The sequence below is a fragment of the Hirundo rustica genome, chromosome 20, assembly GCF_015227805.2.
Source record: "Hirundo rustica isolate bHirRus1 chromosome 20, bHirRus1.pri.v3, whole genome shotgun sequence".
Taxonomy (NCBI): domain Eukaryota; kingdom Metazoa; phylum Chordata; class Aves; order Passeriformes; family Hirundinidae; genus Hirundo; species Hirundo rustica.
Genome location: NC_053469.1, coordinates 8,857,806 through 8,874,457, shown reverse-complemented (window position 1 = coordinate 8,874,457; position 16,652 = coordinate 8,857,806). Strand labels below are relative to the sequence as shown.

The 16,652-nt window shown below is 50.0% G+C and overlaps 1 protein-coding gene across 11 annotated transcripts in view; it reads left to right on the top strand.

Moving 5' to 3' along the window:
- The window catches only part of CACNA1B (calcium voltage-gated channel subunit alpha1 B), a 291,532-nt gene that overhangs the window by 205,782 nt on the left and 69,098 nt on the right, over positions 1–16,652 (top strand). For all 11 annotated transcript variants that reach the window (XM_058423110.1, XM_058423105.1, XM_058423109.1 and 8 more), the window contains 4 exons: positions 9,049–9,873; positions 11,012–11,238; positions 12,916–13,036; positions 16,516–16,645. In XM_058423110.1, the coding sequence (XP_058279093.1) occupies positions 9,049–9,873; positions 11,012–11,238; positions 12,916–13,036; positions 16,516–16,645 (1,303 nt within the window). The remainder of the gene's footprint in view (positions 1–9,048; positions 9,874–11,011; positions 11,239–12,915; positions 13,037–16,515; positions 16,646–16,652) is intronic.

Here is a 16,652-nt window from a genome sequence, read left to right as displayed (position 1 = left end):
TTCAATAAATGACAGAACCTCATAAGAATATGAAATTTATAAAAGTACAAGAGCATCAGGGCCACTGTGGAGTGTGCAGACAGCTGAAGGTTTTATTTACTCAGTGTAAATGTCGTGGTTAGAAATGGTTTGGTTTTTTTGTTGTTGTTTTGTTTTTTTGGTTTTTTTTTTAATTTTTAATTTTAAATTCAAATCACAAAACCAGACCAACCCCTCTTAGGACCAGGCAGGAGCTGTGGGTTCCCATTCCCTGGGGAATGTTGGGATAAGCTCAGGAGGCCTCTGTGGGACCCTGTTCTGCTGTAATTACTCTGATTAATGGGCTAATTTTTGAGCACGGGTGGAAATTGAACAGTAATTTACCCATCAAGAAGGGCTTAAAAAAGTTACAAAAATCCTGGTGCCTTTAATTCCCTTCCTTGCTCACACAGTGCCTTTAATGTCAGTGAGAACCAGCCATGGTCATTTGCTCTGGAAGGACAAAACTTATCCCAAAATCTTTAAATCTTTTGAGATATGGAGGGTTCGGGTTTCCTTGTGTCCTTTGATTATTAAAAAAAAAAACAACAACAAAAAATCCCCAAAACAAAATAGAAACAAACAATCAAACAAAAAACCCCTAACAAAAACAAACAAACAAACAAACAAAAAAACCCCCCCAAACCCACAACCCTATACATTTCTAAATAGTAAGAAGTTACAGGCAAAATATAGGAGACATTTTCTAAAAAAAAAAAGAAAATAATCTCACGTTGAGTCATTTTCTTGTGGTAATTCCAGCCTTTGTTGCTGTCACAAATCTGTTCCACAATTCCAGCATGGACAAAATACATTTTTCATTCACTGAGCAGAGGGAATTAAATAGAGATCTGCTCTAGTTCTTTAAGCAGATTTTTCCAAAATACACACTGAATCTGGTAATTAATTAATATGTACATAGGTGATGACACACAGCCAAGGGAATAATTGTGCTGGGTTTTTCCAACAGTTTTAAGAGTTGTGGGGCTTTGAGTATTCAGATGAATCCTTAAATTGCAATGGCTGATGAAATCCAAACCAGCAGCTTGAGGTTTTCTTTGTATTGCTATTTATTGTTTATTTCTATTAGGATCCAGTGCTGCCAGTCCTTGCTTGGACGTGACAAATTCCATGTTCTTAAGGCAATTTTAGAGTAGGAAATAAAGAAAAAAACAGTTTCATAAAATGGAAGTGCTGAACTCCTGCACCTGCCACTGATATTTTTTTTCCAGATTAAAACTCACTTTCCTTCCTTCTCCTTCTCCTTCTCCTTCTCCTTCTCCTTCTCCTTCTCCTTCTCCTTCTCCTTCTCCTTCTCCTTCTCCTTCTCCTTCTCCTTCTCCTTCTCCTTCTCCTTCTCCTTCTCCTTCTCCTTCTCCTTCTCCTTCTCCTTCTCCTTCTCCTTCTCCTTCTCCTTCTCCTTCTCCTCTCCTCCCAGATAGAGACAGAGAGAAATGAGAAAATTCCAATATCTTCTGTCGGGATGAATTTGTCATTTGCAATCCCAGAAGCCAAATTATTCTTGATCTTTATCACTTGTTTTGTGTATTCACTGTCTGGGCATTCTTTATCTCCACCCTCAGAGTGCAAGAAAGGGGCTGGGTCTTCATTCCCTGATGTTTTGTCTTGGTTTTTATCAAAAGTTTAGAGTTTAGTGTGGGATTTCGGTCTGGGCCATTAGCCAGAGCATCTTCTGGAAAATGGGGCTTCAACACTTCAGGGGAAAGAAATAATTTAAAGCAAATATAATGTAAATAAAACATAATTTGCCTGGGGTTTAGGAGAATTTAATGGTTCCACACATTTAATCCCTGTGTGTTCTTTGTTTAATCAAGCCACAGCATTTAGGCTTTAAACTTCCATTTTTTAAAATTCTGCTTTTAACTTTCTCACCCTGCTTTTCATTACTGAGCGTGGAATTGTTTGATCACAATTCCTAACTGAAATACCAAGCAGGGCTTGAGGTCTGCAGAAGATCTGGTGCCTAAGGACAGCAAAATCACTTGAGACAGAAGGAATATTTCCTGGCATTTTCTCAGGATCAGGATGTGCATAAAGCAAACCCCCAGATTTATATTCCTGGGAGTGGGATGGGATGTACTGAAAACAATGAGAAAATTCCTCTTATTAGAGAAATAAGGAGCAGCGTGAGGGTGCTGAGCTGTGGCTGGGTGAATTCCCTCTGGCAGGGAAAACTCCAGCAGAAAGCAGGAAAAGGTGGGCTCTGTTCAGAGCCAAAAAGCTGAGCTTTTACCAGAGTGGATCAGAGCAGTCAACCCAAAATCCAGGATGGATCTGGCACCTCCCTGCCACACCCACGAGATCAAACGGCCACGATTTCCTAGGAGCAGCAAAATCATCCCAAGGTGCTGCAGCTCTGGGGTTTGCAGCTCCCTGCACCCCTCGTTCTGTGCAGATTTGGGGGTTGCAGCTCCCTGCACCCCTCGTTCTGTGCAGATTTGGGGGTTGCAGCTCCCTGCACTCCTCGTTCTGTGCAGATTTGGGGGTTGCAGCTCCCTGCACCCCTTGTTTTTCCTCAGAAAGCAGGAAAATTCTGGCTGAGCTTTGTGTCCCTTCAGAGCTGCACAGAACGAGGGGTGCAGGGAGCTGCAAACCCCAGAGCTGCAGCACCTTTGATGATTTTGCTGTTCTTGGGAAATTGTGGTCACTGGCTCCTCGTGGGTGTGGCAGGGAGGTGCCAGATCCATCCTGGATTTTGGGTTGATTGCTCTGATCCACTCTGGTGAGGCCTCTGCCTCCAGCTCTGGGGCTTCCAACTTCAGGAGGATGTGGAGGAGGTGCAGAGGAGGCCATGGAGCTGCTCCAAGGAGCAGGATGGATGGATTCCATCTAGAGAGGAGAGGCCAGGATGAGGGATCTGATTCTCTCCCTCTACTCTGCCCTTGTGGGACCCCACTTGAGGTTCTGTGTCCAGGTCTGGGGTCCTCAACATCAGGAGGACGTGGAGCTGCTGGAAGGAGTTCAGAGCAGGGCTGGAGCCCCTCTGCTCTGGAGCCAGGCTGGGAGAGCTGGGGGTGCTCACCTGGAGAGGAGAAGCTCCAGGGAGAGCTCAGAGCCCTGCCAGGGCAAAAGGGGCTCCAGGAGAGCTGGAGAGGGACTGGGGACAAGGGATGGAGGGACAGGACACAGGGAATGGCTCCCACTGCCAGAGGGCAGGGATGGATGGGAGATTGGGCAGGAATTGTTCCCTGGGAGGGTGGGCAGGGCCTGGCACAGGGTGCCCAGAGCAGCTGTGGCTGTCCCTGGATCCCTGGCAGTGCCCAAGGCCAGGCTGGATGGGGCTGGGAGCAGCTTGGGACAGTGGGAGGTGTCTCTGCCCATGATGCCCAAGATGAGTTGTAAGATCCAATCCAAACCGTTCCATTTTGGGATTTTAGGACCTTTCTGGCCCTACAAGCAGCAGCTCCTGGCTGGGCTGGGTGTGTCCAATGTGCTCAGCAAATCCCAAACCCTGCAGGGATGCTCAGCTCCATCCCCTCTCTGCCATCCCAGCTCCTTCCTCCCGCTCAGCCCAGGTTCCTCTGCTCATCCTGCACCTGCCCCAAACTGTCCAAAAGAACGGGAACAGTCAGCAGGAATTCGGTCTGAGCGGGATAATGTTGGAAAAAACCAAACTGTGACATTCAGTGGCCTTTGTTGGGTTGAGAAATCGGTGTCTGGGACAGTTCAAAAGGCATTTTAAATTTCAGCAGCACGTTTCTGGAGATAACAGGGTACACGCAGCCAGGATAGGCTTTATTGTTTTCAACATTTAAGGGTTTCTAGCTGATGTTGGGAGAAATATTATAAAGGAGTAAGTTTTGTCTCTGTGAAGCTTCAATATAAAAAAAAAAAAAATCCAATTTGTAAATGTATAAAAATAGACAAAATTTATACATCAAGATATTAAATTTTATATAATGATACAGAAAATTAACGTGCTTTATTATCTCTAAATTGTAATTTCTAAAACCAAAATCAAATCCAAGAATAATTTTGAAGGGATTCAAGAATAATTTTGGAGGATAATTATCTCAAACCAAGTTAATTATTCCCCTCAGAGATAATAACACTTAAGAAAGTGTTTTCTGCACCTTGGTTCTGGTGTCTGTGATGCTCCAGCTCTGTGGGAATGCTCAGAGCATCTCCCAAGGGAGCTCAGAAGGATAAAAAAGGTGCTGAAGCATCCAAGCACCAACTCCTTACATCACTGGGAAAACACATTTATTTAAAACACATTTATTTAAACACCAGTGCTGAGTTCAGCTGAGAGAAAATTGTTTTAGCAGCTCTCAGAGAGATAAAACGTTGGGCTTTGTGTGCACCAACCCCAAAGTGAAATATCCTCTTGTGTTTTCCAAGTGGAAAATGGAAATGTGGAGTTTATGAACCCCGAGTTCTTGAACAGAAAATAGGATTTAAGTGGAGAGGATTTGCTGCATTTTAACAACAGATTCCCTTTTATCTGAAACACAGAATTTCACAGCCACTGTGTAATGTGGGGTTATTTTTAACTTTGAATTATTATCTTTCCATAGTCTGCTTTCATCCATTACTTACTGCAGCAAGATTTCAAGGATTTCCATGAAGTGCAGCAGGGATTTCAAAGGTTGTGGGAACAAAATCTTGAATCATTAAGGAGCACCCTAAGATTAGAATCTGACTAAAAATACACTTCCCTTTCTTGAGCAAACCACACAGTGGTTGCAGTTTTTATTTATACCAGTATTAGTCATTGATTCATTAATATGAATTTTATTTGATTCTCCAGGAATTGAGGGGTTTTCTTTCCAGCCACAGGCAGGAGTTGTTTGTTGGTGTCTTAATCCAAGGAAAAAACAGTGGAGCTGGTAGCAGCAGCTGTATCTGCAACATTTCCAGCCTGGAGGAGCTGGGGATGGAGCAGAGCCTGCAAAGAGTTCCAAATATTCCTGAAAACAGGGATGGGGAACAAAGCAATGAATTACCAGCAGTGTTTGTAGGATGGCAGCAAGTCAGGGGTGATTTACAGGGCAATTCCCTTAATGGCTTCAGCAGGGTTTTAAGCAGCCAGCAGTGAGCTGGGTTCAGTTGGCTTGATGGTTTTTTTTGTGGGTTCTTTTTTTCTTTGTAAATATTTGTTATCACAAATCCTCTTTTTGATCAGTTCAGACAAGTCCTGCCCTGCTCGTGCTGTAGCTGGGCTGTGCCTGCCCCAGTTTGGGCAGAATTCACTGCTCCAAACAAGGGGGGAAGCAGAGGAATGAATTTTTGCCCCGTTGGCGTTTTCCCTTTTCCTCTAAACCCCTCCTGTTGCTGCATCTCCTCCCGGGCAGGCAGCTGGGCTTTGTTTTTAAGGGGTGCCATAAATCAGCTGCCAGGCTGTCCCCGTGCCCAGAGAGCACCAGGAGAGCAGGAGCTGCCACAAATCCCCGAGCTCGGTGGCTGTGGGGACTCGGAGAGAGCCGGGGTCGGATAAATCCAGCTGGACAAGCAGCTGGCACTTCCGCTGCTGCTCCAGCTCTGGAATTCCCAGCGCTGTCCCTGTGCTGCTCAGGGGCTTTGTCCCCATTCCCACAGCAGCCCCTGTGCGCTGGCTCTGGCTCCTGACTGGTGGTTTTGGGATGACAGGATTTGGGATGACAGGATTTGGGATGACAGGATTTGGGACGCTCCTCACTGCTCTGGAGACAGAATTGAGCTCACAGGCGCTGCGTTTTCCTGATTGGGTTTTTACTGCGCTTCATAAATATCCCGATTTGCCTTTTTGAACATTTTTTTTTGGAGTGTTTTCCCTGTGGAAAGAGGAATGGCGGTGCAGGCATTGTTCCTGCAGCTCCTGCTCGGGAGCTGTTGGTGCCCGGAGCCAGCGGGTGGCTTTGTGCTGGGGGTTTTGGCACTCGCCTCCGTGACTTGTGTCAGCGTTAAGGATGCAGCTCATTTCCAGCTGCTGGGAAATTCCAGGTTGGAATGGCGGTGCCAGTTTCGCACAGCGATCCGAGCAGGACGGGCTGGGCTGACGAGGGCACTGCCTGGTTCCTGCAGGTCCTCAGGGGTGCAGTTCCCTGGCAGCAACTCTCACGTAGCCCTGAGTGACGGGCGCTGGGAGCAGCTCCGAGATCATTTCAAAGCTGATTTATGTTCTCGGTGTCACTGAAACACAAGTGCAAACCCCTCCTGCAGTGACACAGCTCGTGTCAGAGCTGGGCTGAGGGTCAGCCCCGAGTCCCAGCCTTCCTCCTCACCATGTCCAGCCTGATTGAGGGGATTTTCTTTCCCTCGTGGCTGGGATGGGCTCAGCACAGGCAGCGAGGGCCAGGCTGTGTCTCTGGGAGCTGCCTGATGATTTTCTTGGTGTTTTGCTTTGGGGAATCACTGCAGGGATGCTGAGGCTTCGTGTCCCAGCCCTGCTGGTTCCTGTCCCATGGAGCACAGGATGGAGCAGGAGGTGGCTGTAGATAAACTAGAGGTTTCAGCACAAAGACACTTTCCTAATTAATCATTAGGGCTGATGATCACCTCAGTGCTGCCCAAAGCACAGGACAGAGGCCAGTCCCCACCCCAGGGCTTTCATGATGGAGTGAGGAATATTCCCCAAGAACAGAGGTGTTTGTGGCAGCATTCAGGGAGCTCAACCAGGCACAGAAAATCCCTGAGCTTTCCCTGAGCTTTCCCTGAGCCTGGGTTTGAAGGGATTTGTAGCCCAGCTGGGTTTAGCAGAGCTAAATTCTAGAGTGTGGCAGAGCAAGGCACCCACCCATCCCGGAGGCTGTGCAGGACATCCTGGGATGCCCAGCCCAGGCATGGGATGTGCAGAGCTTTTCCTGTGGCTTCCCACGGGCAGTCCTTGGACAGGGCAGCAGGGCTGGCCAGTCAGAGGCTCTGCACGTTCCTCATTCCTTCTCAAACCAAGGAAAGCTGCTGCTGAGGGAGAATATTTTAATTTTTCATAATTTTGAACTGAAGAAAGTGGTGAGTCCCCACTGTGATGGGGCTGTCCATCCTTGTGCCAGCTTGGAGGGGGCTCTCCTTCAGGAGGAGCCTGTCCTCTCTTGACTGTGGGATTTGGGGTGAGCAGGGCTCTAAGCCACATCTCCAGGACCTTCTGGTATTATTTACATGTAGAACTGTGATTTTTATCGCTTGTTCTCCTGCTGTGGTGCAAATGGGGGACTCAGCTGCTGGAAGATGTGTGCAGAACTTGGCAACAGGGTGTAGATATTTAATTTTGGTGATCAGCTCTGATTTTGGGATTAAATGAGGCTTCTTCACATCTGCCTGGGTGCTCTCGTGAGGGCTTTTAGTGCATTTTTGCCTCTTTAGCAGCTCCAGGCAGCAGCAACCTCGGTATAGAAGCGATTCCCCAGCAGAGCCCAGCGACACAAAACCCTTCTGACAGCTCCCACTGTGCCACATGAGCGTGGCTGGACGTCACCTCCCCGGGGTCTGTGCACGGTGACAGAGCCAGACAGTCCCAATCAGCACCAGAACACGCAAATCTGCATTTCTCCACTGCCAGGGGAGCCCAGGAAATGCGTAAGGAAGTTGTGTCTGCCTCCCATGCGGGCTCTGCTCCCTCCAGCTGCACAGCTCAGGCTGAGCTGTGGGGAATGGAGATGTCAGAGCAGGCTGGCAGGAGGAAAATGCCTTTCCTGGTTTTGCTAGAAAAAGTTTCATTTAGGAGAAATGGGTGCTGAGCCCCCAGGAGGTTAAATCCAGAACTCGCCCTGGCAGCCGGTGAAAAGCAGAGTTTGACTTGCAGTTTTTAGGAGGAAAAGAAAAAGTCTTCCCTTCCCTGGTTGGGTTTGTGGTCGCTTTGAGTGTGGTGGTGAGAGCCCAGGTGCTGAAAAAGCAGAGCATTGGCACCATGCCAGAGGAGGTCACAAGAGGTGACAGAGATGAGCAGGTGTCTGCAGGTGTTCCCTCCTCATCTTTATCTTGGGACACGGGGATGGAGAAGGGTCTGGAGGGGCCCACGAGGAGCAGCTGAGGGCACTGGGATTGTTCAGCTGGAGCAGGCTGAGGGCAGAGCTCCCCGGGGGCTGCAGCTCCTCCCGAGGGGCAGCTCCCAGCTCTGCTCTGGGACAGGGACAGGAGCCAGGGAAGGGCTGGAGCTGGGCCAGGGCAGGCTCAGGCTGCAGAGCAGGGAAAGGTTCTTCCCCCAGAGGGTGCTGGGCACTGCCCAGGCTCCCCAGGGAATGGGCACGGCCCCGAGGCTGCCAGAGCTCCAGGAGCCTTTGGACAGCGCTGCCAGGGATGCCCAGGGTGGGGTTGGTGGGTGTCTGTGCAGGGACAGGGGCTGGGCTGGGTGATCCTGTGGGTCCCTTCCAGCTCAGGATCTTTTATGGATCTGTGTGTGGCTCTCCCACCCTCTGGGGTCTTTTCCTGGTGCACAGGACGGTTTTCCTTTCTTGTACTTTTCCATTCTCCAGTGATGTGTGGGCTGGCCGGTCCATGCTCACCTGGAAGGATGCTCTGGGTTTAGAGCAGTTTTAGATCTGTTCCATGATCCAGCAGGGCAGCACAGCTGGAGAACAACCCCTGGGGCTGGCTGGAAGGGGAAGGGGCTGGTGGCAGGCTCAGATCCTCAGGGACAGGTTTCAATTTTCCCTGCTCCTCCTGCTGATCTAACTTCTCTCGCTCACCGCTAATTTCCTCATCCAGATATTTCCAGGTGGGGAGAAAAGTGCTGCTAATTTGGGGAAGCTTTGTGGGCTGTTCCGAAGCTCTGGCTGGGGTGTGTGATTTTTTGTGTGCTGACCTTTTAATCCTTCAGACTGTTCCCAAGGCTTTCACATTTCCGAAATGCAGAATTAACTCCTTTCCAGAGGGCTGATCTCATAGTGTGTGGGCAAACTAACACGGATGATCCTGCTGGCTTTCCCTGCTCATGTTCTCTCTCCATCCCTGTTACTCCTTTGGTTGGACCCTCTAATTCCCCACCTCAGCTGAAAATTCCCCCCCTTTTTTATTTTATTTTTATTTTTGGCTTGTATTTAGGGAATTGGCGCAAAGTCGGGTGCTGACTTCTCACATTTCTCCCGCCCTTAGCAAGCAGCAGAATTCCTCCAAATCCAAGTCGGTTTGGGAGCAGAGGACGAGCCAGATCCGGATGCACAACTTCCGAGCCAGCTGCGAGGCCCTGTACAACGAGCTGGACCCCGAGGAGCGGGTGCGCTACGCCACCACCCTGCACATCCGGCCCGACATGAAAACCCACCTGGACCGGCCGCTGGTCGTGGAGCCCCGCGGCGAAGGCAGGAACAACATCACCAAGCTGAGCCCCGTGGACGTCCAGGAGGTGGTGGAGCACCCCAAACCCACCTCTGCCGACGGGGCTGAAGCGCCGCGGAAGCACCACCGGCATCGGGAGAAGGAGAAGCTGGGAGAGCAGGAGAAGGGAGACGTGACCAAGGACGAGAGCGGCGAAACCGGGACGGGCAACAAGGAGGAGCGGCACAGGCAGCACCGGAGCCGCAGCAAGGAGGTGGAAGGGGGCAGCAAGGAAGGGAAAAGCGACCGTAACAGGGGGCAGGAAGGGGGGAAGAGGCACCACCGGCGGGGCTCGGTGGAGGAAGGGGCCGAGAAGGAGCACCGCAGGCACCGCGGCCACCGGCACTCGTCCGACCGGCCGGGCAAGGAGGGCAACGGCACGGCCAACGGCGCCCGCGGCGAGCGGCGCTCCCGGCACCGCGGCGGCTCCCGCTCCGGGAACAGGGATGGAGAGCCCGGGGCCAAGGGGGACAGCGGAGAGGAGCCCCACCGGCGGCACCGGCTCAGGAACAGGGCGCTGTCCACCTACGAGTCCGTGGAGAAGGACAGCGGGGACAAGGACGGGGAGGCCGGCGAGAAGGAGCACCGCAATCACCAGCCCAAGTGAGTGAGTGCTGCCAGACCCTGCCCGGGTCGCTTCAGGGGTCGCAGAGCCCCCGATGTGTTCCAGAAAACCCCTTATCACCCTCCCCGTGGCAGTCCCTGCCGTCCCTGCCCCACACCAGCTCCCACCACAACCTGCAGTTCTGTTTTGCCTCCGTCAGCACTGACAGAGGCTCCCAAAGGCGATTTTGGTTCATAAAACAGCTCAGGTTTAAGGCAGGAAATATCCTTGCTGTAAACACCAACAGACCCTGTAGGACACCAAGTGGAGCGGAGAATTTCCCGGCTTCTGAAGGAAGCTCCTGAGGGACGTCTTTTTAAATTTCAGCCAGCCTTGCCTACAGCCCTTTGATTTTCATTTTTAATGGGGAGCCTTCAGCTGCACCACCAGTTGTTCCAGCACGTGGCCTCTTCCATTAAGAGCAACGATGGCCCCCATTTGCTTTAATTCTTATGTAAGTCAAGTGAGAAAAACAGCCCTGGTGAAGCATTTGGAGTAGTTAATAAAGAAGGATAGATTGCCTTTTCAGCTTTATTAGTCTGATGGAAAAGAAATTGCACTGGGATTCTTTAGAATAGAGTTCATGTCACCGTGGAGAGCCGTGAGTGGCACTGAGATAATAATTTTCCTGTCTAAATTATCTTCCTTTCAGCTGAATTTCCAAACACTTTGCCTGCTGTTCAGCGTGCTCGTGTGCACGGGCTCACTTTCCTCCTCGCTGGAGCAGAGCTGCTGCTGCAGAGGACAGCAGGAGCCATTTAGCTGCTGACAGCCACGTTCCAGAAGGGCTCCAAGCTGGAAAAGAAAATCACCGCATTTAAATAAGGCCTGGGGAGAGCATTAGGGTACGGCGTGTCAGGATTCAGAGCAGCTGCCCTGGGGAGTGGCTCATGGCACTGCTGCATGGTCCTGGCTTGGGAGCATCATTAAAGTGACCCCAAGGGTGTCCAGTGCCACAGTCCCCTCCTAATGTTGGGATTGGGAAGGTCTCAGAGGGAAAGATCCCAAATTTTGCTGTCACAGGTTGTCCTTCAAAGGATTTCCATGGAGGAAACCAAGGCAGCCCGAGGTGCAGCGTCAGGGATGTGTTCTCTGAACCTTTCCCGGGCCGTACTGAACAAATCCTGCTGTTCCTAGGGAGAACCAGTGTGAGCTGGAGGCCAGCGGCAGTGGCAGTGGCCCTGGGAGTGTCCCTGTGCACACCCTGCCCAGCACCTACCTGCAGAAGGTGCCCGAGCAGCCCGAGGATGCCGACAACCAGAAGAACGTGACGAGGATGATCCAGCCGCCCCTGGACAAAACCACCACTGTGAACATCCCTGTCACCATCACTGCCCCTCCGGGGGAGACCACTGTCATTCCAAGTGAGTGCCTTTGTCCCTTGCTGCGGAATTCCCAGGAAATCAAAATTTCCAGGGAGCAGTGGGGGCTCTCCTCAGCGCTGACATCCTTGAGAGAGGCAGACAGGGAGCTCGGTGAGAGGGGATCTGTAATTGCCACACAGGAACTCAGCATGGGTTCCTGGTGGCTCTGGAGAACACCTGGGATTCCCTGGAGATGCCTCACCCAGGCCACACCCTTTGTGTACGGGAAAGGTGAAGGAGCAGCTGTGATCCAGCTGTGATCCTGCTGCTTTGGGATCCTGGGACATTCCAGAGCTTTTTACGATCCTCTGCATCGCAGCTGGTGCAGATCCACCCTCCCTGTCCTTCTCCAGAGCTCTCTGCCTTGGGTCCATCAGCACAGATTTACAGATCATCCCAGGGTCCTTGTGCCCAGCCTGTTCCCACCACCTTGGGGCTGATCCCTGGCAGGGTGGGAACAGCCTGGAGAAATGTGGAGAGCTGAGGAGAATCCCAGTGTGAAATACAAGAGGTCCACGTTAAAGTCCAGGCTGTCAGGACTCTGCCTTCCAAGAGGCACAGCCCAGATCTGGCAGGGTCTCTCTGCTTTTTCTCTGTTGTCAGCCACAAGATTTATCTTTTCTTTTATTTTCCTTCTTCTTTCTCCTTTTTTTCCCTCTTCAGTGATAATTTTCCTATATTGCAGTGCTGACTTCCTGTCAGTCACAATTTATCAGCCTCTCCCTTTCCTGGCCGTTTCCTCTGGATCTGATTGGAGATCCAATAAGGAGTTTATTGAACATGTCACTCAAACACAATGAAATGTCATTTTCTTGCAAAATGAAATAAAAAGTAATAACAGGCCTGCACAGAACACATTCCAAAGGGTGGGATTGTTGGGCTTTAGGTACTGGGAATTCATGGAAGACCCTTTATACATCTCTGAGAAGAGAATTTGCGGCATAAAATGTTACCCAGTTCATAGATGGGAAATTATCTTCAGTAAATTATCTCTTAAACCCTCTGCAACTAAAGTCAGGATGAGAACTGGAGAATGTCCAGCCTTTGGGGGGGAGGTTGGGAACAATCTCAGGGAAGGAGATCCCAAACCCTGCTGCAGGATGGAGCTGCACACCTTTGCCCATGGGGAACTCTGACCAAACCGAGGTGCACGATGCAGGCACAGCTCCGGGGGCTCCAAAAAGTCCCTTCCAGGTCTCTTTTCCTATTTCTGGGAAGTTCAGCAGCCTCATCCCCCAGATTATTAAACCTCATCCATGAATCTGCTCTTTTATGTGTTCCAAAGCCAGTTGTGCTCCTGCTCCATGGGAGAAAACACCGAATTCCGAGGCTGGTCAGACTTCCTTTTTATTTTCTTTCAAGGATTCCGAGCTGATCCCTCTCCCTAAGAATTTGTGCTCTTTGGGATGGGTTTTCCAGCCCCCGTTAGGCAGCTCTGGGATAAATCAGCTCATGGTTTCATTTCCTGGCTGCTCCTGCTCTGGCTCATCAGCAGTGGAGCGGCAGAGCTGCCTCACTCCGGAGTGATAATGATCCAATGATTGTTCATCCCATTTAATCAACACTTCCAAGGGCTGTTTGCTCTCCCAGCTGCACTGTTTGCATTTCCAGCTGTTCCAGGCAGCGGATCCATTTTTAACCCTCTCCTTTGTGTTCTCCCTGAATTCCCATTTCCAGTGAACAACGTGGAGTTTGAAAGCAAAACGGAGGAGAAGAAAGACGTCGATGACTTGACGAAAAATGGGCCTAAACCAATCCTGCCTTACAGTTCCATGTTCATCCTCAGTCCCACAAATCCGTAAGTTCCTGTAGCACCAATTAGGGACATTAACTGCAATTACACGAGTGGGATTTTCACCTCTGAAAACACATTGGGGAGTGAAATAAAAGCTTATTTCTGTGGGCCAGGTGCTGTTGGTTTTCCTGGGGGGATAAATTACCAGGACAGGGAAAAGAAAATGCTTTAGGCAGACCCTGCTGATGGAGATCCCAAAAAATGGGAGCACAGGTACTGTTGGGAAAAGATTTTATCAAGAGTAACAGGTGGAGGACTATTTGGATACCAGCACATTCCTGCAGGTTTCTCAGCTGGAATTCCTGTTGATATCATAAAGTGGCTTTGCATCACTGCAAACTTCGAATTTCTGGGAAAACCTGGATAGTTTTTATTTGCCCAGGCTGGGAGTGCAGCCTGTGGGATCGGCTGGGATTGGGGCATTTCTTCCCCTTCAGGCAGCGCTGCCTCCTGGGGAGCTTTGGACTCAAAGATGGAAATCCTGAACCTGTTCCTCTGGAGGGCTGCAGGACCAACGGGGAGAGGGGTTGGAATGGTTGTGGCATGAAGGGCTGTGAGTCATTTTCAGCATTTTAAGGGAGGGTGTTTGGAACTTCTGGAGCCCCCCTTGGAGCAGAGGTTTGTCTCTGGCTCAGGTAAACTTGCACATCTTAGAATTTCTCTTTGCCGAGATACCAAATGGGAACTCGGGCCCTTCTTTGGCAGCTGGATTTAAGGGAAGGATGAGTTCTCCTCCTGCTGCTGAGGACTGACATCCTGTGCAGTCAGGGAACAAAACAGGCTGCGAGTGCTCAGATTTGACATCCAAAAATCTCCTGTGGTGGAGGCACCCCCAGACCCTGGGCAGGCTGAGCAGCATCCCAAAATCCCAGAATGTCCTGAGCTGGGAAGGACCTACCAGGATCACTGATCTGGCTCCTGGCCCTGTGCAGACACCTCAACAATCCCACCCTGGGCATCCCAGGTTGTCCAAACGCTCCTGGAGCTCTGGCAGCCTTGGGACCATGAGCTGGAGAGCCAATTTAGGATTACGGATTTTGGCCTCTGTGTGGATGGATAAGGAAATGGTATTTCCCTAATATTTGCTCTTTTTGCTGTGAATTGACCACCAAAAATGAGCTGGGAAAGATCTGCCAAGGCAGCACGGCCGGGTGGGGAGCGAGAGGTGCTGAGCCCAGGGGCTCTGAGCTGAGGGCTGGGCTGGGCAGGCAGAGAAGCAGAAAAATTTCCTTGTTTCCTACGGCTGCTTCTTTTCTCTCCCCTCATCCCAACTGGGACCTTCTGAGCCTCAGAGTCCCGGGTCTGGAGGTTCTTTCAGTTGCTTTGTTGATTCAGCTTCCTCCAGCTTACAGTTCCCCCCAGAAAAAAAAAAAAAAAAGCTGTGCTGAAAGACCAATGGAAAAAACAAAGTTCACTGGGAGAAAAAAAAAAAGTGTTACAAGCAAGCCAAGGGGGAATTACGAGACAAAGCCCAAACTCCAGGAATGTCAGCAGCTTGTTTTTCCCTCCTCTGGGCAAGGTGCAGAGCCAGCTGCATCCCCCGAGGTGTTCTGGCTGCTGGGAACTCCTCCAGAGAGCTCCTTCGGGGGTCAGAAGCTTTTCCCCACTCCAGTGCTGCCATCCCTCTTCCAAGCCCTGCTGGGGGTCCATGACCCGGGTGCTGCCCGAGGGGAAAACAGGTCAGGGCAGCAGAAATGGATTCCCTTTGTTCCCGAGTGCCACACCACCCTGTTAGAGCACACAGGGCTGTGATTTCTCCAGCCCCACTGTTGGTTCACAAATGCTCCCACATCTCACTGCTGGTTATGAATGATGAGGAGCTAAAAATAGGGGCTTGTTCTTGGTTTGATGAATTGAGTTTGATGCAGGAATTGTGGCTGCAAATGTTACTGGAAATGCTGGCTTTTGCTTCTGTGGCTTCTCGGAGCACGGAGATGATCATCCCCTCCTGGCAGACTGAAAACCACAGCTAAGGGGTCCACAAAAGCACTTTTCTCCAGGTTATTGTCTGTCTGGTATTTGTACTCTTTTCCGCTCTGAATCCATTAGCAAGCCAAAGAAAAGGAGTATGCAAGTAGACGTGAAAAATAGACTCTAATTCTCACCGTTCAGACATTTGCTTAGAGAAAATGGGATAGAGGAGCTGAAATACATTCTCAGATAACAAAGTTGTTGGCCAGTTAAATCTATAATTTGATTCTCGAGCTGAGTCCTTTATTCAGCTGACAAATGTGGTGCAAATGCAGAGCTCCGTGTGCAGTTAAGGATTTGGGAATTGCGGTCAGAAGGAATTATTAGCTGCAATTTGTGAGGAGTTTTGGATTGCTTAGAAATGAGAGCATTTACCACTTTCCTCGGACACAATTTGCGAATAAAAAGATTAGATGGAAGTAATCAAATCTATTCCTGTAAAGTATTTGTGCTGTAGAGTGTGAGTTGGAGTGAAGTGCGGGCAGAGAGAGATTGGTGGGAGGAACACTCAGAGCCACAAAGGCAGATTCAGCTGAGAGTCTCAACATTTTAAAGGGATTAGTTGACATTAAAAGGATTTCAGACCTTGCTTTGAACTCACAGGGCGTTAACCTGGCAGTTCAGAGGGAGAAGGACGGGGGAGTGCCATAAACATAATTTGGAGAATTGAGTGTGGATGCTTGAAAGCTCTCAGTGCTCTTTTGACAGATGGGTAGAGAGATAAATAGATAGAGAAATAAATATATAGGGAGATAAATACATAGGGAGTTAAATAGATAAAGAGATCAGGAGATGAATGGATGTTGTTGCTTTGCAGAGGGAGTAGAGAGCAGTGCAGAGTTGTTGAGCTCCCTTATTTAACTCTCACCACGGGTCTGCTGCAAACTGGAATTTAAAGCCTGTTTTTAAATTTTCTTCCCATTATTTTAGCAGGACTCCCAAAGGTGCTGCTCCTGCTGGGTTTGTGGCAGTTTCCCCCCCTCACAGCCCTCTGACCACTCCCTATTGAATTTCTGGAAGAGCCAGATGTGTTCAGTTCTGTGAGGATTCAATACCTTGGAGGGTGTCCAGCACCTCACAGAAAATGGTTTAAAATAACGAGTGAGATGGCACGATCGAGTGTGTCTTGAAAAAGCAAGAAAAGGTTTTAATAAAAGAAGGAAATAATACAAAAGAACAAAACCATGCACAGTGTAGGGACACGCTTGCTACAACACCCCGAGAATGGCTGAGAAGCCTCGTGCTCTCCCTTAAGTATTGTATGATTTAGGTGGGTTTTTGGTAAAGAGCTTAAGAGAGAATAACTACATTTCTGAGGAGCAGGTAAAGAGACCTATCAGTGCTTTTGTCTTGGCATTGAGCCAATCACTGTTAGGACAGCAAAGAAGTTTCAGGGTCCTTTACCTTATTAGAACAGCGAGGGGGGAGTCTTAAACCCCTAAACCTAGATGGAAACCCCAGCTGGGGTGCGGGGCGCATTCCCACCCCTCCCTGTGCTCCCGGCCCCGCAGGATCCGGCGCCTCTTCCACTACATCGTCAACCTGCGCTACTTCGAGATGGTGATCCTGATCGTCATCGCCCTCAGCAGCATCGCCCTGGCCGCAGAGGACCCTGTCCAAGCCGAGTCTCCCAGGAATGACGTGAGTG